Below are 26,562 nucleotides of genomic sequence, written 5' to 3' on the forward strand. Positions count from 1 at the left end.
ATGATAGCGAATCTCCGTCTGCTCGCGACACTTCAAACGTCGGCGCGCTCTTCATCATGGGCTTCAAATGGACCCGGCTCTTTCATGTGGCCTGATGGTGGCTATTGTCTCCAGCCTGTCGTGATCAGGAGCCATTGATCTGAAGGAGTCTGGAGCAGAACCACAGTGAGAGAACTGGCTTCACTCACGTCTCCTTTGAAGTCTGTCCTCAGACAGTTTCTTGCTGTATGAGTGTGTCGGTTCCTTTGACTCTAGTTGTGCTGAGCTGATGCTGTTTCAGAGGAGGGAGTCTGCTTTGCAAAGGTCACTGTCCTCACCAACATCTGCAAGTTTGTGAAAACGCTGGACTTGTAAAAGTCATGTTTCTGTTTACGTTACTACTATCTGCAAGGGTAGGAAATTCAGACTTCAGACACTGTGGAGCGTCCCAGCATCTCAACAAACAACCTCCAGAAACCAGACTGTTTGGAACTGGCAGTCGGAATAAGGGCAGCACGTTTGCATTGTGTTGCCTCACAATGTTCCCAAATAGGAACTGAAGTAAAGCTACTAAAAACAAACAAAAAGCCGGTCAATTGAATAAAAAAAAACAAAAAAAAAAGAGTGGAAATAAGATAATAGATAAGACACGATAGGAATTAAGATCATTAAAAAAATGTTGACCACAAAAATAATGAAAATGATGCCACTCATACGAAAAGCAAAACAAAAACAGGGCTGATCATTTGGTGAGTCAGAAACAAGATTGATAGTAACCCCCAAAAATATTGAAGAAAAATGTGGTCAGGAAAAAAGGGTACAGCAAAACATTAATGAAAAAAATAAAATATTAATTTAACTTTGATCAGAATGAAAAATTATATCACACATAATATTATTGCAATAATTATAAAATGATGTTAGAATAGTGTGTACAGACAAAAATGACTTGGTCGCAAAAAATGATCACTAAAGAAAGAAAGGTCAAAAGTAAAACATTGACATAAAAACTAAAGATGATAGAAGAATAAATCTGATGATTACAAAAAAGCAAAAATAAAAGAAAAATAATGCAAACAAAAATACAGAACGACTGAAAAAAAGTCTCCTTTATGGCAAAAAATAAAACTCATTCACCACAAAGAGTTGTATAATATCTTAAATGGAAAAATATCAAAATAACTCTTATTATTCTACATGTATTATAATAATAAATATATATGTTTATTATTATATATCATTTTATTTATTATTATAATAGCTATATGAAGCTGGTAGCTGTGAATGTTACCTGCGTGTAGTTTCGTGGTAAACTGTTGTGGAAAAAGTATATCAACTTTGGTCTTGCTCTCTAAGTTTCAGCTGCTTTCTCTCACACTGATGTTTTATCTGGTGGAGTCAGATTAAAAACTTGTCGACGGCTGGATGGATGTCGCTGGGATTATTGAGTTTCCTGTGAGCGTGTGGACAGAACAAAAGGTCAGCAGTTGTGTTCTTGACTGATCTGGTGTCGTGCAGGAATGTTCCACTTTTGAGGAACAGCGACACAGTTGTGGCTGCTGAGATACTTCGAAGCACAACGGCCGTGTGACTGCCGGATCAAACGAGGGCGTCTCGCCTCGCTCTCCCTCAGACATGATAAAGGGAAGTCTGTTTTGGGGGGGAGAGCAGAAGAAGAGCGTCTCTTTGATGGAGCGAAGCGCAAGTCATAAAGCTTATCACACGCACGCTCGCCGACTCCGAGGTTATTGCGGCGCTCCATGGAAGCACAGGATATTTGACAATCTCCCGCCAGCCAGGCTGCGGACACGGGGGAGGGGTCGCCACTGTGGAGTCTGAGCTCCAGGGGGAGACGGTGAGGACACCTCCAGGCCAGTCTGTGGAGCACAACCCTCTCAGAGTTGCACCTCAGAGCTTCCTGTTCCATGATGAGTCAGCATTCACTCAGTTGGCTCCAGATGAGTCCCAACGTTAGCTAGACTCGCGCACATTAGACGCTGCGTTCCAGTTGTCCTTGGAAGTGGGACTTCCCAGCTCCGCCCTCGATGATGTCACACCATGTCAGACTTCCCAGTCCACGCTCACAATCCAAGATGGCAGCTCAGAGTGTCCACAGCAAGTAGAGCTCCTGTAATATTGGGTATATTCGACTTCTAACCTTTTATTTTTCACTAAATCAATGAACTCATAGTATTGTTTGACACTCATATATAGAAATGATTCTGCAGCATTATTTTCAGTATTCATGCTGGAAATGTGAACTACAATGCGGACAGTGCTAACAGTGGCTATTGCTAGCCCAGTCAACATCCGACTTTGGTAGCTGGAGTTCAGCAGTGGCGTCACTTCCCAGCTCCAAGCTCCGACTTCTCAGGTCACTGGAACGCGCCAATATTACTCAAGACTAGCTTAATCATTAGCATTAGCCTGACTGTCTTAAGACGGACAACGTTAGCATATAATCAGTCACGCATGCTTTAGAAATAGTGATATCAACGTGGTATATTTCATTGTAAAAACTAGCGCCTAATGGGGTTGAGCTCGAAGTGGATTAGCTTGTATGCACATGAACCACATTAGCTTGACTTTAGTGTTCACCATGATAATAGTTGAATGTAGCGACATCTGCTCAGCGCAAAACAATTCATTCGCCGTTAGCGACTTTAGCTTAGCCACTTTTGCAGTATTGATTTTGTTAAACATTCTTTTACCCACGTGAAAACAGTTTTAGCTACAACGGCTAGGTGTTAGCCACCTCAGCTGTATATTCCCTAACAATATACAACATTAGCTGCATTAGCTGATACCTGACTACCGTTTATAATGAGCGACATTCCCTTAAAGTTGACCGCTTTAGCTCGGCCCGTACTCATCATGCTGCTAATGCTAGTTAGCCACCTTAGTTTTGAATTGTCCACTCCTCACCCCTCGTATTTGTCCGTTGGGGGGAGGCCTCGGCCTGACCCTGGACACATGGGCGAGTCTCTGCCTCTCAGTTGACCTTGAACGCCTCTGTTTCCTCCCCGAGGAGCTGGAGGTGGTTTCTGGGAAGAGAGAAGGCTGGGCCTCTTCACTTGACTGCTGCCCCCTCGACCTGATCTCAGATGGATGGATAGTAGTGATGAAGACCATAGCTTTGTTGCCTTGTCGTCTCAGATATTTCCCCTCAGAACATCAGTCGGCGTCAGATTCCATTTCAGCCTGGAACTGTGAAACTGCAGCTCAGAGTTCAGTGGCAGCGTCGAGGCGGAAACTGGGAGTGACTTTGCTTTTTTGTGCCAAATGTTTCGCAGAGTTTCGGGGATCAAAACCAGCTCGTGGTGCTTTTATCTCACTTCCCGAACGAACATGTGCACATTTGTGTGTCAAATACAGGAAACATGAGGCGAGAAGCAGTTGTACGATGATCAAAACGCACATGTGTTTTCGCTTTCATACATGTGTCCGCTGCTCAATTGTGCTTCATATTTCAGGAAATAGGCGAGTAAAGTAGTCACTGAACACGAGTGAAGGAGGTCAGCGATGAAACAAGGCGCTGGGTGTTTTGCAAGGTGTGATGAGAAATAACACGTCGGTGTCTTCCTCAGCTGCTTTCGTATGACCTTTCTAAACAGGAAGTTTTCCCTCTTTCACTGAGTTGCTGCTCATCCTTGAGTTCCTGCTGCTGCCTTAAACCACTCTGTGTGTTGGTGGAGAGAACATGTAAATAAGCCGCTTTACTTGAAATATCGGGGTCGTAAAATAGAGGACTGAAGGTGTAACAATGTTTATATTATTATTGTTGTTGTTGTTGTTGTTATTATTATTGTTATTATTATTATATGAAGACTACGTGTTTTAGTAATTATTTGAAATTTTAGCAGCCAAATATTTCTGTGAAAAAAGAAGATTGCATTGCCTTAATTGATAAAATTATCTAGATTTTTGAAATTAAAATCTTAAACGCTGACCTTATTCTTAATTTTTTTTTTAAATCGTTTTGAATAAAAAAATTCAATTTTTTTGTACAAACAAACTCATAATGTTTTTCAATTTGTATGATAAATATTCATATTTGTAATTATTAAAGTGCACATTCTAAATAAAACGTATTATTTACTAAGCCAAAAATAACCGAGATGCATTTTCTTAAAAAATGAAAAAGAAAGAAAAACATTGTTAAATATCAAATTTTAAATGATCTCACAAGTTTGTTAGATGTTGACTCATGTTTCCTTGTTAAAACAAACTTTCAATGTATTTTATTTCAAATATTTCATTTGTAAATGGAGTCAAATAGATGGAGAATTATTAAGTCATCAGTAGAAAGAAGATAAAACAACAAGAGAGACAAAAGCTCAAATGGCAGGCAGTTAAAGAAATAAATGTTGAGAAATGAATGTTGGATTTTGTGTAAGAATGTGATGTTCATGTCAGGAATGAGGATCGTGTGAAAGACTGCAGTTGTGCACTAGCTGCGGTGAAAAATGGATGCATTGTTTTGTAGCATTCTGAGGCCTAAAAAAGCTTCAAAGGTGAGTGTTGTGCGTCCGGGTTTCCTCGACACTCATGTTTTGCCATTGTACATGTGCATACGGAGGCGTGTCGCTCAGGAAGAGCCTTTGAAGTCTGTGCTTTATGTCTCTCTGTCAGCAAAGTGTCTGTCCCTTTGTTGTCCCCGTCTAATTAAGACCTCAGAGCCACTTGTTGACTCCGCGCAGCGCTGTGTTTGGGGGGTGGGAGGGGCGGCGGGTGGGTGTGCCTGCTCTGACGGGAACATGTTTGTGGAGCGCGGCAACGCACTCGCACGCACCGCCGCTACGTGCAAAACGTGGTTCCCTAAGTCGGCGTGACTTTGAGTCCGAGTCGCCGGAGAGTCGTGGGTTTGAGTCCAGCTCATGGTGTCCTCTTGGCACTCTGGTTTCCTCCCACCGTCTGTGAACACACAGAAGTTTACCACTGTTTGTGTGTTTATGAGTGCTTAGCTGTTTATATGTGTCCTGTGAAGGCCGGTGCAGGGTGCCTCACCTCTCACCCCAGCCGGCTGGGATTCCCCCCCCAAACCACCCCAACCCTCCCCACCCCCATGGCTGAACTAAAGGAAGATAAATAAACATTTTAGATGATTGAAATATTCCTCTGAAAAACATCCTTGACCCAAACTGAGCTGTGTGTCTCCCCCAGGTTGTCTCACGCGCACAGGTCGGCGGTGAAGGTTCTGCGGAGGATGCAGTACTTTGTCGCCCGGAAGAAGTTTCAGGTGAGTGTTGGCTGCCCCCCATAAACTCCTGCTCCCAACAGTCAGCTGTCCCTAGAGCCAAAGTCTGGAGTTCACATTGTCATTTGGCCTCGCTGAAGTCTAGTGTCTCTGAGGATAAAGGTCGGCCAAAGTTCCATCCCAGACATGAGCCCACCTGTCGCTCTGTTCCCCTTCTGATCGTCGCGGCCCAGATCCTTGTCCCAAAAAGGCCACTCAACCCGCACCTGACATCAGTGCAGGTCCTATTTGCTTGGTGCCACCAACTCACGGAGGGACCGATCGACATCCTCTCTCCGGAGTCAGATTTAAAATTAGCTCCAAACTCTGACGTCACTTCTCCTCTACCAGTTGTCACGCTCCCACATTGGTACTGGCTAAGTGTGTCTTTATGTTTTCCACTCTGTGCTCTGAGCTGATGTCGGGCAGCCCTGCTCCCGACTCGCCAGAGTTCAGCGGGTTCTTTCTGCCGCGGCGTGAATCAACGTCGCAGCAACAAAAGCTGTGAAAGAAAGGACCTTAACACGATTGCTTTCTACATGACCATGCACTCACACACACACACACACACACACACTCACAGAGTTAACAATGAACCCTTTGCACCCATGGGGGTTGGGTATGTTTTGGGGGACTTGGCAACAACGGCAATAGTTGACAATGGCTTTTGTGTCTCTGCCTTGCGTCTGTTTGCGTGTGGATCTAAAGCAAGCGCGGAAGCCCTATGATGTGCGGGACGTGATCGAGCAGTATTCCCAGGGTCACCTCAACATGATGGTCCGCATCAAGGAGCTGCAGCGGAGGTGTGTGCTCACTCTCACGCAGAGCAGCCAGTGTGTAGTAGTAATAGTGTGTTTTTACAATATCCGCTGTCTCATATAGTTATGACATTTTAAAATACTGATTTTCATCAATAAGTTATTATTATTTTTATTATTATTTTGCTATTTATAGAAGTAGTACTATTTGTAGTGTTTAACTAAAACTGTACTTTTAATTTCCCATGAAACTATTAAATTATTATTTTCTAATCTTCGACTAATATAGTATTTATATAATTCTTAATATATTTTTTATACCATTTAAAAAATATGTGTTTTATATTTTATGTTAGATTTCTATTTTTTAAATCTATTTTATATGTTAATGTTGATGGTTTTGCATCATGCAGAAAGCTATTGATTTACTTGATCACAATAATAAGTGTGCTATTTTGTAATGTCTTCAATTTTTAAACACTTCAATCAGTAATTATAACTTTGACATAAAAACACACATTTTCAGTTTTTCTTTGATCATAGTTTATTCAAGTTTGACCTGATAAATGAAAAATTTCTCTAAATATTTCACTATCTAACTTAAATAACAATACCTGAAAATGTGTATTTTTCTCATGTATTTTTTTTTTTATGAATCACCTTTTCTAACTTTTTTCCTGGCGTTCTCACAAGTTTCTTTCATGTTCTTACTTCCCTCACATCTTCTTGTGTTCTGACTCTGTCTCCAGGCTGGATGGCACGCTGGGGAAGCCCGGAATGTTCCTCCCAGGTAAATACACAGCTCCTGACAGACAGCCGTCACTTCGCTCACATCTCAGCAACACAGCTGCAGACTAAACATCAGAGCCTCGGACCTTTGGGTTTGTGTTTGTGCGCTCGCTTTGTTTGTTTCTGCTGTGTCCCTGGCGGTCGGCGAGCTGAGCTCACGCTCCTGTTCTCGCACCGAGGTCAACGTCTTTAACATCATCCAAGTCTCTGACTTAACTTACTCCACCGTTTTAAGCATCACGGGGGCAGCAATTGAGCACAGAGGCCCAGGCTTCCCTCTCTACTGAACTGTCCACTTCTGGGGAATAATGAGGTGTCCCGGGTCTACTGAGAGACCTCATCCCGGGTCAGTCCCGGGGCCTCCTCCCAGTTGCCCGGAACACCTGGAACGCCCCCAGATTCCCGTCTAAGCCAAGTCTTTGCCCATCTTGATGTGAAAAACAGCAGACTGCACCTTTAATTTGCCTCTTTGATCTGCCAGGGAAGGGAGAAGATAAAGAGTTCCCAACCATCGGGGCGCGACTGATCAGGCTGGAAGATAAGGTAGGCACGCTCCGGCCTTCTCGCTGTTTTGTCTGCGCTCGCGCCGTCTCTGGCTGCAGAAGGTCTTGTGGTCGCGCCTCGCTGCGACATCACACTCTTGTTTGTCTGGGGGTGATGGAATCTTCTGATTTGACCGTGACAGGCTGATTGTAGTCGTTTCTTTCATCTCAGTCACGTTTGCTTCCACTGGCTCGGTGACAGGAGTCCTCCTCAGCTAGAGGGCGATGCTCAGCTTGTCCTGCCGGTGGTTGCGTATGTTTGCAGTGTACAGAACAGAGATCTTTGGTCTGCGATAGGTCCATCTTCTCCGAAACCTCCTGCTCCGCTGAAGGAGTTACGTGGAGTTTCAAGGTCAAATGAGACGAACGTTCTGTCACCGTTCGGATTTCGTTTGAAACCAGTGTCCAAACATGCAACTCAATTCTGATTTCACGAGTTCAAACTACAGAAACAAAAATCAAATGCTTTTTTAACATTTAACAGAATTAAATATTTAAAACCGCTTACAGACTGTGAGGTACGTTGACTCCAAACGCTATAAAAATCAGTGAAGAAACCCGATCACATGTGACAAACTGTACCTGCTACAATATGGGACTCGAGGGTGCGACAGGTTTGTTCGTCGCTAGCAAATCAGGGCCCAGATTTTGAGGGAAAAAGAAAATAAATCGATGCAAATACCACCGATTATTCAGGTGTAAACTTTCTTTCACAACATTTTCCAGTGCATCACGTGATAAAATGGGATGTCATGACCAATACAACACCATAAACAAGATGGCGCCGATAAAGAGGAAAGTGTCATGGCTCCACTTCCAGGCTCCGAGTCCTGGTTTTGCTTCTCTCCCTCTGTTCCTTTGGCACACGGCTGGAGCCGATTACCCCCTGATTACTGTCTTCAAAAACACCTGGGCTCCAGCAACGTGTGCCAGATCGTTGTCTTTGTTTCCTGCCACTTCTCCTAGTCCCTGTGATGTTTCCTCTGATTCCTGTGATTTTGGACTCCTCTCGTTCCCCTGTGGTAACTCCTGGTTCTCGTGTCACTCCCTGTGTTTGGCTTCTTGTTCAGTGTGCTAGCTAGCTCGTTTAACTCCTGGTTCTCATTGTTTCAGTCTCTTATGCCAGCTAGCTCATTTAACTCCCGGTTCGGTGACGGTTCTCGTATCTCTCCCTGTGTTCGGCTTTTTTTGTTCTGTTTGCTAGCTCCTGTGGTAACTCCTGCTTCTCATGTCTCTCGGTCTGTGAGCTAGCTTATTTTGGATTTGTCTGTTTAACTATGGTTCCTGAGTTAGTGTTTTTGGTTTCTTGCTGTTTGCCGTGTGTTTCTTGGTTTTCTTTTGTAGTTTATTCTCGGTTTCATTTGTGATTTAAGTGCATTTAACTCCCATTTCGGTGACGCTTTCTGTTTTGACTTTTTACTCATGTTTGTGCACTTCTGTTAGTTTCGTTACTGTTTTTACACTCTGCGTTTGCTCTGTTTCTTCCCGGTTCGGTGACGCTTTCTGTTCTATTTTAGTTTGTTTAATTATTAAATATTATTTATAATTCCCTCCTGCCTCCTGTGCCTATAACCACTCGCACTTGGGTCCTACACCACGTCCTCTATACGTGGCTTTAGCTCCCTCGTCCCTTCGTACCCATGACAGAAAGTACATTTATAAACCTTCAGAACAGAAGCATGTGACTGGGGCACTTCCGCCCTAATCATGTCGCACATGTGTAGTGGTTCAACCTCAATTTGATCGTCCTGCTGTCAAATCATAAAAACGTGAAAAAAAAATGGCCTACTTTCAATACTCTTGCACAGTAGCAGCTCAACATTTTTAACTGGAGAGGCTGGAGGAAGTAAGTTGGGTGGCTGGAAGCCGGCGACTATTCTGGTGCGAGCGGTGCGACCAGTGTCTCCAGGCCATGTTTGGTGTGAACACACCTTCACCCTTCTTTTACCTTATACCAGAAGCTTTCCCACCTGCTGGACCATCTCATGGGCTCTTCTCTTTCCAGCAGGCAAACCTGTTGTGCATGCTAGCACTAGCTTATGGAGCATACGACACTGAAACACAAATCAAAATACATAAATAAATGCACAAATTCATCATAAACTGGTTTAAGCATCTTAACAACGAAACCATGTTTTTGTCAAGCGGAATCCTGTTTTTCCATTTTCCGACGCAGTTTCTCCAGTGGATCTGCCCCGGGGCCTCCTCCATGTGAAACACCTCACTAGGGAGAAAGCCTGGTCCCGACACTCCAGCCTTTTATTCAGCCGGTTGGTGTTTGATAAGCAGCTGCTTCGTTCTCTTATTCGAAGGGCAGGTGTGGTTAACAGTGTGTTGCTGGATGCCATGTTTGGTCGACAGCTTGTCATGCTAATGCTAGATTAGCTTGTGCCAGAGATGACATCATGGCTGCGGGTTTAATCGCTCAGATCGGAATATCATCTTCACATTCCTTGACTCGGAACAATCTCCTCCAGTTACCGTCCGTATCAGCCCTCGCAGCTCCTCACATTCAGCTCCTCTCCCGCGCCGCTGTCGCTCCTCCAGGCCAGTAATGATCTCCAACCCAAGCCGGCCGCACCAGCCCCCGGGCTCGGCTCCGGTTACACTGGCTTCGCCCTGGGCCGCGTGTTCGGATCTCCTTCTCTTCTCTCTCGACGCTCACAGCCGGATTATTGGACGACAAATCCGCTTTCCCTCCAAAACGACCCGGAGCCAATCGCGTTGCTCCGGCCCCTCCCCCCCCGCCGGAGTACACATCCCGGTGAAATCGAAGAGCCCAAGCTGTGGTCATGTGACGCTCTTGTTTTGATGGTTCCAGCACACCTGTTCTGCAGAAATGAAGGGGGCTTCCTTCTCCCCCTCAGGCAGCAGGTGGACGAACCTGCCGACCTCGGTCACATGACATGTTGTTGTTCACCGCCCAGCTGCGCCTCAGACCGGCCTCTGATTCTTAAATGGCAGGCGAGGAATGTCGCTCTATCTCCGGAGGATTGGGAGTCACGCGTGGCTCCACGTCAGCCGAGGTTCAAGTCTGCTCCTGAAGCAGGCTCTCAGGTTTGCTGAGCTCACCTCTGCCTCGCTGTCGTCACAGCGCTGAGTCAACAGGAGCAGGAAGCTCTTGCTGTCATGACCTGGCGATTTAAAAAAAAAAAAATAAATCTTTCACTAATGTAAAACAAATATTCATCAATAGTTACTCCAAATGTACTTCCATGTAAATTATTTTAAAAATACATAAAGATAAAATAAAGATAATGAACCTCAAAAATTTGAAATATAAGTCATTTCTGAAAATTTATTGTAGAGTATTGTAATGTATTGTAAGATACATATTAAGAGGGAATATATATGTAATCATATTTGTGTTTGAAATAGTTTTGACAAAATATGATGCAATTAAATTAAAGGGCTTTTTAATGCCTGAAATTCATTCAAATGAAATGCGTTTCATATTTTTTATTTCAATCATTTATATTGATACAAAAATCTGAATGTTAATGCACATTAATATTTTAAACTAAAAATGAAATATTTGCTGCTTAGAAAGTAAAACCTTTTAATACACATTTTTTTGGTCAATTATTGATGCAATATAAATTTAAAAAATGTCTAAATTTTCATGAATTGTTACTTTTATTTATTAATGAATTTATTTTCATTTGTGGTCAAAGAACCAGATTTTAAAAATCTGCTGGCCACAGTGACTCGGAGTTTCTGGGAGGCCTTTTGTGATGCCACTGTTGTGGCCCCAACATTTACAGACGAATCTGTCTTGAGTTGGACAAACATGGTGTCTTCCGAGCAGAGATGGAGCCATTTATCACACACTGACAAAGACACTTAATGGCTGACACGCACACACGCTGATGAATCACCCATGTGTCCAACCCCACACTCCGAGGAGCCAAATTCTGCAGCGGCGGCTTGGAAACCAAGACGGATGACAGTCTTGATGCGCGTTATCTCTCCGTCGGACGCTGCTGGATGAGAAGTAGCTGCAGGACCAGCTGGGGAGTGCGTGAGCCGCAGGTCCCGCTCAGAGCCTCTCCTCACTCTCGCCACTGGTGCTGCAGCCTGACAACAATTGTGTGTTTCTTTTTTTAGCGTAAGCGTTCGCAGACGCGGCTGCTGCTCGCTGAAACTGGAATTAGTGCGTCCAAGACTTCAATTACGCAGGAACAGAACTCTGGCTCCGTCAGATGTTTTCAGAATCGGTTCAGTTTCAGGTCAGAACATCTGACGTCTCTGCTGTTGCTTAACTTTCAATAGAGGGATGGATGAAACCCAGAGTCATCTGGTCCTGCAATCCTGAGCCTTTTTTTTATTATTATTGACCAGACACACTCGTGTTTTAAAATGTTCTTATATGGTCAATAATTATTTGTTATTATTTTGTTAATACACTCATGAAGGATAAAACAATCCTCCTTTATTTTATAGACGTATATTATTTCTCTGAACAAAAACCTCATTATTTTCCAATAAAAATATGTAGATTGTTTGCTGCAAAGGTTGACCTTATTAATGAAAATGGCTAATAAAGTCAAATTTAGATGCAGGATTTTCTTCCCTCATCAGAAATCGAAATGATTCTCTGGCCAATCTTTGGATTTATTTTTTAATTCTTTAAAAACAAATGTATCTTATCTTGCCAGCTGTTACAAGTAAAATAAAATGTTTTCTTTTAACTTTTAACTATTTTCAATTATCAAATATCATATTTTGGGGTTTGGTAAAAATAAATAAATCAATAAATGTTTCATATCATAAATGTATCGGTCATCACTTTATTTTTATTTCCTGTTTTTTTTTTTTTTTTTAATCAAAAGTAATGTACAAAAACCAGTTGTACTAATTAAAATGCCAAGTTCTGTGTGACTTTTTTATGGAAAAATGAAGTTATTGTATTCTTTTTTACTAAAAATTTCCCATTTATTATTATTTTATTATTCTGCGTGTTTGACAACATTTAATGATTATTTTAAAATGTGGTTAGAGATGTTTGTAATATAAATTTAGATTTTGACAAAAATCATAATTTTCTCACTTAAATTATATATTTTGAAATCACTCGACACACAAGCGAGTGATGGTCAACATAGAGGAGTCTCAGCTGAGCTTGACTCACAAGGTTGAGGATGACAAATATCACCAGACCTCAGTCCGGTCCGAGTCTGGTCCTGGTGCAGGAATTCAACTGTGACCTTAATCGCGCCTCAACTAGGTGAGCTATGCTGTAGATTGCAGCGAGGCCAAATCCTGGAGTCCCCCGGGTTTGTCAGGAGTCCATCTGTGAGGCATGTAGGGCCCCTCGCCTGTGAGCGCTGGAGGGGGCACAAGTCACTGTGCGTGTGTGTGTGTGTTTAGACTGCCTCAGTGGGGAGTCAGCGCTGGCCTCCACATAAGTGGCGTTGTAAACACACACACGTTTATGCTCTATACGAAAAAAGAGTGGACACCCGAGCATGTGTGTAATTACAGTGAAGGACACACACACAAACACACAAACACACTCACTGTTGTCTCACGGTCAGGAAAATGTTGCGGTTATTTTTTAAAATATGTTTTTCCACTGGCTTCGAGTCGTCGCTGGTCACAACTGTCCAGATGTTCTGCACTCCTTCGGCTCATCCATCCATCATTCTTCCATCCCTCCAGCTTGTGTTTGTTCATCTGCCCGTTCTCCGTAACTCTCCTTTCCTTCCCTCCGTCCCTGTGCTCTCATCCTCTCTTCTTACTCCATCAGTCCTGCAAACCCCACTCTTCCGTCTGACCCGGCTTCTGTCTTTCCTTTCCACCGTCAATTCGTCCTGCCATCTCAACGTGTTTTCGTCAGTCGTTCCTCTCTTCTTCTGCTCTAGCTTTCCTTCTACCTTTCTTGTATGAATCCATCCTTCACTTCGACTTCTATTCTCCGCTTTCATCTTTCCGTTGATCTTACTTTCCTCCAATCCCTTTATTTCCTTCCAATTCATCCCCCTTTTCCTGAACTCTCACATCTATTCCTTTACCTTCTATCCTTTAATTCAGACCTCTACATTTTCCTTCACCCATACCATAATCTGTCGTCATCCCTTCTTCCTGACAATCATCATTTCAGTTCACCCTACATTCTTCCTTCCACCGATCTCTTGTTTCACTTGTGTCACTCATCCTTCCTTTGGTCTTCTCATCATCCTTCCATCCATCCAATCCCCAAAACACTTTTATTCACCCCATTTTCCATCTTCATTCCTGCCATGTCTTTTCCCTACATCCCTTCTCCCACCATCCGTCTTTCATTCCTTCTATCAACCATCCTTTTTCCTCTCCTTCTTTTCTACCTTCCTTCAATACATCTTCTCTGCGTTCCTCCCTTCCCACCCGTCATTTTAAAGTGTCTATCCATCCTTCCTGCCATCCAACCATCCTTTCTTTACTTCCTTTATTTCCTCCTTCCCTCCTCCTTCTCCCTTTATTCCCTCCTTCCTAGAAGCTATGGCTTCCTAAAAAGTTTGGACTGGTCTTGAGGTGACTTTCAGCTCCAGATATGTGGAATAGTAAAAGCACACCACACAATCCTGACCCTAACCCATCGTCGTGGGGGCCGTTCAGTGCCCTAACCCTTTCCCCAGCCTCTCCCCCTAAACCTAACCACCCGAAACTCATGGCTAACCTTAACCAAACCCAGTTATAATGACCAAATTCTGACGCCTTCATCCTCGAACTGAGGCTTAACCTTGTTGGGTCCCCACAGAGGCTTTAGGTGCCACAAGTAGGTCAAGAGTTGGTCCCCACGAGGCAGAATAAATGAATACACACTCACGCTCTGAGACATACACACATCTATAATGGCGATATAAAAGTGTGGACATGGATGGATGCGTAAATACGTGAAAGAGGAAAAGTAAATAAACACACACAGACATACTGTACACACACACACACACACGACAGACACACACAGTCTGGATTTGACGGGCTCAAACAGGAAGTGGTTTTAACTTCTAAACAGAATGATTTAGTGATCAGTACTTTGTGTTAATACGGTATCAGGAGGAGTTGTGTGTCTCCACAGTGAGTCAGTTAAAACCCTCTTATCTCCCAACGGCCAGAATGCTTGGCTCCAGCTCTCGCTCCGAACGTTGCTCTGACACTGATGTCCGCTGACCTCCCGTCTCTCCTCCTCCCGCCGAGCGGATTCCTGGCCTGCCGCCAGCCCCTTACATCAACAATTATTTACTAATAGCCGCCGTTCCTGCGAGCGCGCCACATTCCCAGCAGCTCCGTCCCCCCGAGAACACGCTGTGTTTGTTGTCGCGCCGTGTTTTGACATGTGTGTCTGCGTGTTAGGCAGCAACACACTCAGCGGGGAGCCGGGCAAACCAGGCTGGTCTAAACAAAGAGAGGAAACTTGGCAAAGGAAATGAATGGACACTCACGCACACACACACAGTAGGACAGCGCAGCGGTCGTCCTGGACTCTCCGCTGCAGGAGAGTGTGTACTGGAACTCCCTGCATGTCTGGACTTGCCCTCTGATAACTTCAGCCCTGAACTTCCTCTCCAGTAGTTGCTGAGTGTTCAAGTCCGAACTTAAAGGTGCAGTTCGTGTTGTTGGACCCTGCAGCTGCGGATGCAAAAAAGTACATATAGATAAGCACAAAGATACCTCCAGTACTACCTGTTCCACAGTGCTCTGCAGTTGAAGCTATTATAACACAGCGTGCTGTCATTGATCCACTCCATACAAAAGACTTCTTCAATAGTACTTTGGTTTTGAGTATAGATCTTGGCATAGAAACATATGGAGACCGCCTTAAAAAGATGTTGAGGCAGTCAGTCTGCTGTCTACCTAGTTTTTTCCGATGCAGTTAGGGTACTTGTACACCAAGGACATTGGAAACCAGGTACCTCTGTGATACAGACTATTGTTTACAGCCAAGGACCTGTAACCAGGGGTGGCATTGTAACAACAGTTGATGATTAAAGTGACTCTTCAATGATTCTCCTTGTCACAATGGATTCAGTTGGGTTGAAAAGAGCAGGAAGCCTCCGAGGGAAAATGAAAGTATAGGTTGTGTAGCGGCATATCCTTGTCTTCCTCTACGACACATTCAGGCACTAGTCTCCCGAGACATGTCGACTCCAAAGGCATCGCATATTGACAGTGGACCAGTGGACTTCTGTATCCAATGTCAGAAGCCTTTTATGGTGCATGTCGATGTGTTTCCCCTCCTGCTGTCTTGTTCGGGGTTAGGATGAGGACACGCAGGGGCGGCGATCGTAAGCTCTCGCTTGAGTCAAGCTCCAGGTCACATGAGCTACAGTACTAGGCAAACCAAGGGACGTCACATGGCATTGCAAGGTTGGGCTCTTTAGGAGCAGCACCCCAGGACTTAACCTTTACCCCAACCTTTTTTAATGTGTTGGTCAGTCCGTGGAAGCGCGATCCTACACCATGAGGGCCACCGTTTGATTCATCTAGAAGCTTAACGCGTCACCATGCAGCACCGAAGGCTCAATTCCATGCCACCCTTGGACACAACATTCCAGTCTGCGATCATCAATATGTTACACGTGTCGCTCCACTCCTGGGGTCACAGCGTGGCTAACACCTATCCCACTGAGTCGGGGCAAGAGGTGGGAAACTCTCTGGATGGGTCACCAGTTCATCCAGGGGCCAACTCGGATCATTTAGTCCAGCCAACGCAAAGGCTAGCAGAACAGCAGTCATGGATGGAGCCCAACTAGAAGCCTGTGTGACCTGACAACAAGAGACAAATGGTTGGAGGCAGTACGGATTGACAGTTTAGTGTTACGATCTGAGCGATTCCTCTGGCTGGTTTCGGTTCCTTCTCCCCCATGCTCGGTCGGTCGCCCCTCCTGTGCTACCAGGAGCAGCAGCCTGGTAGTAAATCATGATTCCGGGCCGTGCGCTGGGGATGCGGCCCTTGGCAGCCCTCAGACGGCCTGCTGGCTCCGGCTCTCTCCTCTTAGCGCCACTCTGTAATTTCAGAGCCCGGGACCCTGCCCACTACTGTGTCTTCACCACAAACCAGAGACGGACAGTCTGCCTCTCGTCTGGCGCTACCTTCGTATCTGTCTGAGAGCTTTTTTTTTTTTTTTTTTTTTTCCCTCCTCTCTGTCACAAACTTTCCCTGCCGCCCTCTGGTCTCTCGTGGGCCGGTCCTCTCTGCCTCTTCTTTGGCCCAGTGAATTCTGGATTATAGGTCTGTCGTCTCGCAGCATCTGAGGCTCATAAAAGTGAAGATCGGCCTTCTCTTGCGTGACTCTCCCCTCACAGGCTTTACTGCCCAAAAACAAGTCCGCAGCAGTCGCTCCATGAGTGCTCAGTCAGCAGCTGAAGACCAGGTACTTGACTGGAGCGTCCTGTCCTGAACTCACGCTGCATTATTTTCCTTGTATATTTTATTGCTACTCGACCGCTAACACACTCCTCGGTGGGAGAGTTCATTATCAGCGCGGAGGTGTGCACTTATTTACCAAGGTTAAGAGCGGGTTGAACCACACTCCATGAAACCGTGGACTGTGTTTTATTGGGCTCCAAAAGTCCCGCTAATACTCGCTGCTAAGTAGCTCTGGTGCCACTCGACTTTTGAGTGCTATTAAATCAGTCTACATTGCGGAACCATAGAGCGCTGGCGAGCAGCGCGAGCTGCGCTCCAGAGAGTGTAAATGTCACCGCTGTTAAGCAAAGCTGGTACCTGGGGAACCCGTCAGAGGGAAAATATGTCAGCGCGTTTATGTGATGGACTGCATTTCCCCTGCTACCGAAACAGAGCGCGCCCTGCACCATGAATGTGTTTAAAGGCTGCTGTGCCCAATGTAGTTTAAGACACATAAAATTAATGGAAGCCGCAGCACAAGCGTCGTCGTAATGATCCTGTGGAGAGTTATCACCCGATTTTGTGGCGACGCACAAATTTACCGCTTATACGAAAAGATTAGCACAGTTTTAAACAGTCCGTTATGCAAAAATGCGGCTTCCGTGTACCGTAATTTCCAGACTATAAGCAGCTACCTTTGTCTCGCGGTCTGAGCCCTGTGACTTATACAACAGTGCGGATAATGTATGGATTTTTTTAGCCTTAAAGCACTCAGAATGTGCTGTTTCCTCCCGCGTGTCCACAGCTCCGTCAACAGAGTCGACCGACAGTGGTGTCGGAACTTTGGGCATGCAGGCGGAAACAGCACATTTTGAGGGCTTTAATGTGAGTAAGAGATGTGAGACACTGTCTCCAGACAAAGTGCATTCGACTCAAGAGCCCGACGTGAACACAAGCGAGTCACTTGATCCTGGTTGGACAGCTGCACCTTGTCTATTGTGAGAGCAGCGTGGATAAATCAAGACGCTCCGTATTACGCAGCTTGTTTCCGCTATTTCCTCGCTCACGATGCTGGACCCATTTTTCAAAACTAGTTTTGAAAAGCGCTTTTAAGATCCACGGACCACGTGGTCTCAGTCTGGTCACTTTTAGGAACAACGCTGGGAAAGTGAAGGTCAAACTGCTGCACCTGCTGGCAGCGTGAGGCCCCGCACCCAAGTCGGTTTTATGTACTGGTGATAAATAGGAGTTAAAATTTGTTTCCCACTGTTCCACAGTGGAGACAAGACCTTCCTGATACGTTGATGTAGCTCCCACGTTCTCTCGGCTCTCCGACCTTCTCAGGATCTCAGGGACCAATGCTGTTGTTCGTTGCTACTCTGAATGACTACGCTGTATAAAACTCAACATTTTCTTGTGGCTTGAATTTGGTTAATCTCCGAGATTTATCGATTCAGAACCTGGAGCCCCAAAAAGTGAGGAGATCTGCCCGCCCCATAATCCCTGGCGGGGTCACCTGGGTCCAAGTGCTGCTCACACTGGACTAGATTAGACTGCCTGCATTCTCCCCTCAGTGGGGACATTTTTGTTGTTAGCATACAAACACTAAGACAGTAAAGACGTCATGGCTTCATGGTTGAGAATGAATTCCAGCACCTGAGTGGTATGACTTTGAAAATGTGCTTTCTGTATCATGGCGGTCACCTGCGCAGCGATGGCCAATTCTTTGGACAAACACTGGTAGCACCTTCAGTATTTGGATGTAACATTTCTGTCAAATGATTGACTCATATTGACACATGCCGTGGCCTGAGTCGGGCGACTCGGTAACACAAACCTGGCGTAGCGGTTTATGCTCAACGTTACATACACATCCAGTCTTCTATGTTCCTTTCCTCCGTATTTCTGCATGTTTCCACAAAGCTTAATGTTACGGATCAAACGGAGCAGTATCACCGTGAACAGTGTTGCTGTTTCTACCTGGTACGAAGCTCTATTAAGACACGATGAAGACATAACAATGGTGGAAATTCTCCATCCTCCTGTCGCAATGCATTCAGTGGCCTCACCGACTCCTACAATGCTGCCTCCGGTTCCTCTTTTGTGCAAGAGCTACATGGTCCACACTGACTCCACAGTCGCCATGTTGGTTTTGGAGTTTGTTGTTGGCATAAGCTTTTGACTCTGGCTGCTCCCCCTGGTGGATATAGTGGTGCACAGCAATGCCAGCGTAAGGGAGCATAGATGGTCGTGTCTTGTTTGTTGTTGGATCACCTCGCATTTAATAACCATCCTGAACTCAAACAAACGCTGAAAGGTGACATTCATATTGCTGTGTGTCTACTATTTTATCTGTTCCTCGGACATGACAGTCACCTCAGCTGACGTCTCCATTGTGAAGAGGAAACAGTCGATCTAATCTGGCGAGTGTTGAGGAACCACGTCACGCTCTTATCTGCAGTCCTCCATCAGCAGCCAGATCAGCGTCTCTGCAGATGAGCACAGACACACGAGTCTGGAGAGTCAGAAACTCAGCGTCTGTGTGAGAGTGTGGAAGCCCAGGGAGGAGGAGGAGGCGGTGGCGGGGGTGGGGGGGTGAGATAAGCCCGGCTGATAAGAGCTTGCCGTCGACTTGAGAGACAGACGAGGGCACGCTGACTGAGATGCAACTTCTGGTCCTCACATGGAGGAGAGTCCAGCGAGGACGAGGAGTCGGAGAGATAAGAAGCCGATAAGGGGCTCCGCTGGCTTTATCTTCTCCCAGGATTTGGACAGAAGGAGGCACCCGGGCTTTCAGGTTTGTGGGTCCAAGTACAAGCTGGAATGTGACACAATTCCTGACCTGCTGCTGAGCCTCCTCACACTCGAATCTGAAACACCGCTGCACTCGTGCAACATTGGTTACACAGCCTCAGCAGTGCCGCACACACAACATATACAGCTGACATCTTCACACATTCACACAAAAGCTCTCACACTCGCACTAAAACACAAGCCTTTTACTGTCAGGAAACTAGTTCAGACGTTCACTAGGGGCAGTCGAACAATTCCTTTTCTGAGCCACACACACACAAACACATTTGTTTCTCTACCTTAGTGAGGACCTCTCATTGCCATAACCCTTTCCCCAGCCTTTCACTCTGAACCTAACCATGCAAAGCAAGAATTACTGCCCTCAAGTATAGCTTTACGAGTAGACACACACACACACACACGCTGACAAACAGAGCACAATAAAGTGCAGCATCGGAGCATAAGTGCTGCTCACATGCACACGGTGAGTCAGACAAACACATCTATCTCACTCAGTCACAGATAACATATAATCAGTGCAAGCTTGTGACACACACACGCAGGTGACGTTCGTGCAGACAGTCACAGCACCACACTCATGCATGACACATGACTCACAGAAAACACACCATCTATGCTGCATGAACATGTGCTACGTGAGCACTCTGTGATACACACACAGGAGTCAAGCACAAACACAATGCAGCAGCTTGTGTGGTGCGGGGGTCAGGTTCAGCTATGAGGTCATCTCCACCAGTCCAGTGCTGGTGTCTGCTGAGGTCAAAGGTCAGCCCAGGAGGTCATCTCTGTTTCTCTGTGATTGTGCTGTTGGTTTAACGCAGCTGAGGTGAATCATAGCGACCCCTAGAGGACGTGACGCTCATGTCGCCACCCTGTGTCGGCGCTTGTGAAGACAACAGGATTTGTCCACCAATTTTGGAAATGATGCATTCGCACCATCATCAACTCCCGTCCCATAATGCACTGCAACGGTTATTGGTGCGGTCAATAACAGATTACATCAGGATGTTCTTTACCCACTTGACATTTCTGTCTGTGCGTGTTTCTGTTTAAACGTATCTTTCCTACTGAGGCCCGATTTTGGGGACATTTGTGGGGCTCTTTTGCCGGACCCCACAAGGTTGAGCCTCAGTCTGAGGGTGAAGACTTCAAAATAACTTGATCATTGTAATTGTGTGTAAGTTTGGTTCAGAGTCCTGGTGGCCTTTGGTTTTGGATGGTTAGGTTTAGAGGCCGAGGCCGGGGAAAGGGTTACGTCAAATGAGTGGTCCCCACAAAGATAGTGCCACAAACCGTTGTGTGTGTGTGTGTGTGCCGTGTATGTTCAGTGTCTCCTTGTCTCCGTCCCCACATTACAGTGCTCACAGCTCGCCTGCTCTTCTCACTCCGCACCTTGACTTTGGCCCCGGGCCTCTTGGTAGAGCCCCACCGGACCCCTGTGTCCCTCCATCATCCAGTCTCCTCCCCCTTCCTACTCCACTCCTGGGGGCGAGCAGCTTTAATTACTCCTCTCCCTGTATGTCCCAGGGGTTTCCTTCCCCCTTCACTGATGGTTTTAGAGTCGAGGGGGGGTCTGACTGTTGACTCGTGCGACTGTGGGAATGCAGATGCTGCGTGTGTGTGTGTGTGTGTGTGTGTGAGGGCCAGCGTCTCCTGTCGTCTGTCACAGCAGTGGCTCGTCCCAGCAGCAGCATCTCTGGCAGATGGCGCCTCAAAATATCAAAACAGCCTCTCAGCTCTCACGCAACGCTGGAGTTAATTGGCCGACTCACTGATGGCTTTACTGTTGCGAGTCATCGAATTAACTCGGTAACTGACGCTCAACGCAAATGACAACCACCGCAGGGAGTCGCGCGCCAACACCCCCGTCGCCTTAGAGCTCTTACGAGTACAGGAAATGTCCAACATCTCGGCGCTTCAGAGGTCCAACAGCGGACACGCTCCTGGCAGTTTGGGTTTTGGGGGATTACGGCCCCGTCGTATAGAAAGCTGGATCCCGTCTGAGGCGACTCACTTTGTGGTGGCGGAGGCTTCGCTAATGCTACGTCTGTCCGTCCACAGCGCAGATTCTGGGCCAGAACCGGGCCTGAGCGCCTGCTTGTTTCCATCCATGTTGGAGAGCTAATGATGGGCTGACGGTCATCGTGACACACACGTGCACACATGGTGGGAGTATCTGCCGACCACAGCGTCTCTGCTGGATTTGTCCAAGTATTACTTTGAGGAGGGAGGAGAAACACGATAATCGAATTCATAGACAAAGATACACGCAGTCAGAAACAAAAACACTTGCCATCAAAGCAGTGCAAAGTGCAGCCCGGGGGCTCTTCGCAGCCTTTTGCCTGTATTTTTACGGCCCTCATGAGGTCAGACTAAAGCTATACTTGTTATTTTTTGTGCCATTACTAATGATATATTTTGAAATATATTGCCTTTTCATCTCAATTAAGTCTGTTGCGGTTTTATTTGGCTTTATATTCAAAATAAAATGTGTCTAAAATGAAATATTATTATAGGTTTTATGGCATATTTACACTTCTTAACACCTTGACTTACATTTAATCTTCTTCGGTCCTTTTTAAAATTGTTAGTTTGATATAAATTTTGTTTTTTTTCCTGGCCTTGCTAGTCGCATGATAGCGCTCACAAAGAGTTCATAAGAAGCAATCTGGCAGAGAAACAGGGAAGCAGAAAACAACAGTTTTGACATTCATTGAGTTGACGACAATGAGAGCACTAGTTTCTAATGGTGAGAAGTGAATCTGTAGCCGTCCTCGCCTGGTCCGTCTCATCATATGTCCAGACAGGATGCGCAAATTTTGTTCCTCAAGGATGTGATTCTGTCGAAAACCACCATAGTCACATCGTCCTCCATGATACTTGTCATGTTTCCCACTTGTTTTGATGTTTCCACTTCGTGTGGTCTCGTGATTTTTTTTAAAAAGAGACAGTTATTTTAAAGCTCTCATTCTTCCTTTACATGTTGGTTCGGTCTGTCAATTCTCCAATGAGACTTGGAAGTAAGCAGCAACTGCTAAGTTGCGCATTATTCCTCAGCTACGTGTTTCACGCACAGAATATGTGACAGGTTGCGGTGAATCGGCTCGTGATAGTGGTTCAACAGTGCAATAGCCTCACACTGTACCATCAATTGGGCGGTGGTTGTGAGGTGTTACCCCTTGCACACTACGCAAGGTGAGATGCATGAGGGAAAACTTGCCGCAATGCCGTCATGGGTTTTAGTGAAGAATCATGTCAAAAATGGTCGAATTTATGCCCAGCTTGACATATGGAGACACAGAATGAAACAAAGACCCAAACAGATTCGGCCAAATCCACTCTCAGACACTAACAATGAGACCTGAGACACACAATAAAACACTAGCAACTTGCTAACACGGAGCTAAAGATAAGCTCATACAGATGCATTGACAGTGTCGGGACGCCAGCATGTTAATCCTCTTGTCCTCTTGTGTTCGATTGACATGAGGAGTCACAGTTCGAAGTCGGCTTCACTCGATGAAGAACCACCCGACACACACACACAGACCAAAAGTGTCCTGAACACAAAGCTCTCATGCTGCCTTCAATGTCCGCCGGCATCTGACGTGTCTGATTGCAACAAATAAACTGGCCTCTATAATTCCGTTCGTCTTGTATTAGCTTGTTTATCTTTCATTGTCTTAAACATATAAAACCTGCAGCTACAACCGACGCGCTATCGAGTCTCGCGGCAATATTGGCCATTTAAATGTTTAATTTGGCAAAGACTGGGAAGAGAATCTGAGTCAGGGGAGAGGCCCCGGACCCCTCATGGGCACCGAAGCCGCCCAGCCAGTTCTCCTCTAAACACACTCACCGTGCCACATTCACATTTGGGAATTTGTGTGTCCGTAAACGCCAGTGCGTCTGATAAGACTAATCCATGGCCTGCAGGTCTGCGGCTCCCTGCCTTTTATTGTCTTTGTGATTGTTATTCATTAACCGGCGCGACCGTCCCGACCGGTCTGCGCCAGAACAGGGCGTGGCACCTCCACAGTTGCCTGTGCAAAGAGTCGATTAGCGACGTGATGCTAACGGGGAGGGCCACTCGCCCAAGAGTCCTGCGTGTGACCTCATCGCTGAGCGATGGTGTGCCGCCGCGGCGGGCGCTTTTTCTCACACAAATGGACCTGTGATGCTGAGTCAGCGGCATCAACAAACTGAAGTAGTCTTCGAAGTCGAGCTGCTTGATATCTAAACAATGGAGTGTCTCAGGTTCAGATGAGATCCTGAAAATCTGCAGATTCAGAGAGACGCTGCGGAGCGACTTTTTCTGTTTTTAAAGGAAATGCCCCAATCTGTCACACGACAGTTCCTTATGTGTCTGTACCCAAAATGCAGGAGAAGAATTTTACATTTCAGTGGTGGTTAAATTCAAGCTTAAATTCTCAGGTGTGTATCGATCAGTCATTGATTTTAAAGGTCTGTTTCTTTTATAGGAAACCGACTGTAGCAAGCCCCATGAAGGTCTGAGAGTCTGGGCAGTGCAAAGTAGACCTGGGCAAAGAAAGATGGGCCCCTTGCCTGTGTTTATGTGGCCCTCATGAAGGCAGAATGAAATGTATTACTCAGCACTATTCAATTTCAAATAGAACACGTGAGGGATCTGGGACTTTAAGACTTTTCTTTTTTTCCTTCTATTTTCATCACCATTGCATGCATGAATAATTCTATCATATACCTTATACGGCAAGTAATGGCTTTCATAGATGTTTTTGTGAAATGATTTGCTCCCAAAATAGATTACAGAATCATTTGTATGAACTCTTGTCCTGGATTTGCTGCTTAAATACTATAGGCGGCTACTGTCTCAAGGTCTGAACCTTATACAACCACGCTGCTATTATATGGATTTCTACAGGCCAAAAAGCATCTCTTCGTGTTTTATTGACCTTCAATCTATTGTATACATTTTGGTTAGCATTTTTCTTTCTTGACAAAAACTTCATTGTTGGTTCCTGTTGGTTTATTCAGAATTACTGAATATGTTATTTAGTCCCTCAAACCCTGTTTCTTTTATTTGTCAAAGCAAAAAAAAAAGAAGAAGAAGTCTGCTGGTTCTGAAAACAATTTCAGATGTCCAATCCGGATGTGGAAACATTTTGGGTTGCTCCTGCACAAGTCTTTTCATGCGTCTCTGAATGGACGAGTGGCCCCCAGTGCATGTGTCTGCTGCGCTTCTGTTAACTCCTCAACAGTCTGAATGGTATTTGCATGAGATCAACTGCTCTATTTGCTAACCTGCGATAAACCCTGCTAACTTCAGCTGAAGATGAGTCAACAGCAGGGCTGTGTTTTTTCTGGGCTCTGGCTCCCGAGGAACCTTGGCTCATGACCGTGAATCATGGTGACAGGCAGAGTGAAAGTTATTAATGCTTTCAGCGTGTTTGCGATCGTAAATCCTGCCAGCTGTAAGTCATGGAGACGGTGACGGCGGCGGGTGAAGGAGTGAATCAGCGATTGTTTTGGCGACAGGCTGCACCTTTAAAAGCAGAAATCTCTGGTTATTGTCGACGGTTCAGTCCAGATTTAAGTGATTTAAAGTGAATGTAGCGTCAAACTGATGTGAGCTTCGAGTCGACCAGTGTTCGGGTCTTGACCGTCCCAGTCGTCTGGTCGGTCCTTCAAGCTAGCAGGAAGCTAGAACGACCTCCTCTTGTTGTCCCGTCCGTTCTGTCGACCTGACCCCTCCCCCCTCCCCCGTGACGGCGTCATTTCGTGCCCTCTTGTACTAATTGAGCCATGATGGCGTAACAAGGGGGGTGTTGTTGGCTCTGTCCCCCTTCAAAGCAATTTGTTGGCACAAGAGACAAAGAGGCGCTTGTTTGAAGACGACGATCAGTAGCTGGTGATTATAATTCTGCTGATTGATCGAGACGAAGAGGGTGAACGTGATGAAGCGTGAATCTGTGCAGCTTCCTGTTTTCATCTCTTCTTCTTTCTTTTGAGGGTCCGTGACTGACAAGGTTCAAACTCAGTCTTTTGACAAGTCGGCGTCTTCCACTTTGACCGATCTGAAGTCTCTTGTTGCCCGACTCTATCTCGCCTGTGAACCTCTATGCCGATCTGAAGTCTCCTCTCTTTTCTCTTGTTGTCCTACTCTAGCTCGCCTGTGAACCTCTATGCCGATCTGAAGTCTCCTCTCTTTTCTCTTGTTGTCCTACTCTAGCTCGCCTGTGAACCTCTATGCCGATCTGAAGTCTCTTGTTGCCCGACTCTATCTCGCCTGTGAACCTCTATGCCGATCTGAAGTCTCTTGTTGCCCGACTCTATCTCGCCTGTGAAGCTCTATGCCGATCTGAAGTCTCTTGTTGCCCGACTTTATCTCGCCTGTGAACCTCTATGCCGATCTGAAGTCTCTTGTTGCCCAACTCTATCTCGCTTGTGAACCTCTATGCCGATCTGAAGTCTCTTGTTGCCCGACTCTATCTCGCCTGTGAAGCTCTATGCCGATCTGAAGTCTCTTGTTGCCCAACTCTATCTCGCTTGTGAACCTCTATGCCGATCTGAAGTCTCTTGTTGCCCAACTCTATCTCGCTTGTGAACCTCTATGCCGATCTGAAGTCTCTTGTTGCCCGACTCTATCTCGCCTGTGAACCTCTATGCCGATCTGAAGTCTCTTGTTGCCCGACTCTATCTCGCCTGTGAAGCTCTATGCCGATCTGAAGTCTCTTGTTGCCCAACTCTATCTCGCTTGTGAACCTCTATGCCGATCTGAAGTCTCTTGTTGCCCAACTCTATCTCGCTTGTGAACCTCTATGCCGATCTGAAGTCTCTTGTTGCCCGACTCTATCTCACCTGTGAACCTCTATGCCGATCTGAAGTCTCTTGTTGCCCGACTCTATCTCGCCTGTGAAGCTCTATGCCGATCTGAAGTCTCTTGTTGCCCGACTCTATCTCGCTTGTGAACCTCTATGCCGATCTGAAGTCTCTTGTTGCCCGACTCTATCTCGCCTGTGAACCTCTAAGCTTGTCTTCCTCTTCTTTGGCTCAGCACTTCCATTTCAAACACTCTGTGTCCTCTGAGTTCCAAAGGCCTGTGCATGCTCAACGTTACGTATGCGGATCCAG

The 26,562-nt window shown here is 45.8% G+C and overlaps 1 protein-coding gene across 4 annotated transcripts in view; it reads left to right on the top strand.

Moving 5' to 3' along the window:
• kcnq1.2 (potassium voltage-gated channel, KQT-like subfamily, member 1.2) overlaps positions 1-26,562 on the top strand; it is a 140,178-nt gene that overhangs the window by 76,767 nt on the left and 36,849 nt on the right. For all 4 annotated transcript variants that reach the window (XM_053885993.1, XM_053885994.1, XM_053885991.1 and 1 more), the window contains 4 exons: positions 5,143-5,218; positions 5,924-6,018; positions 6,723-6,763; positions 7,244-7,305. In XM_053885993.1, coding sequence (XP_053741968.1) covers positions 5,143-5,218; positions 5,924-6,018; positions 6,723-6,763; positions 7,244-7,305 — 274 coding nt within the window. The remainder of the gene's footprint in view (positions 1-5,142; positions 5,219-5,923; positions 6,019-6,722; positions 6,764-7,243; positions 7,306-26,562) is intronic.

The sequence above is a fragment of the Synchiropus splendidus genome, chromosome 14, assembly GCF_027744825.2.
Source record: "Synchiropus splendidus isolate RoL2022-P1 chromosome 14, RoL_Sspl_1.0, whole genome shotgun sequence".
In the NCBI taxonomy this organism is placed as follows: Eukaryota; Metazoa; Chordata; class Actinopteri; order Syngnathiformes; family Callionymidae; genus Synchiropus; species Synchiropus splendidus.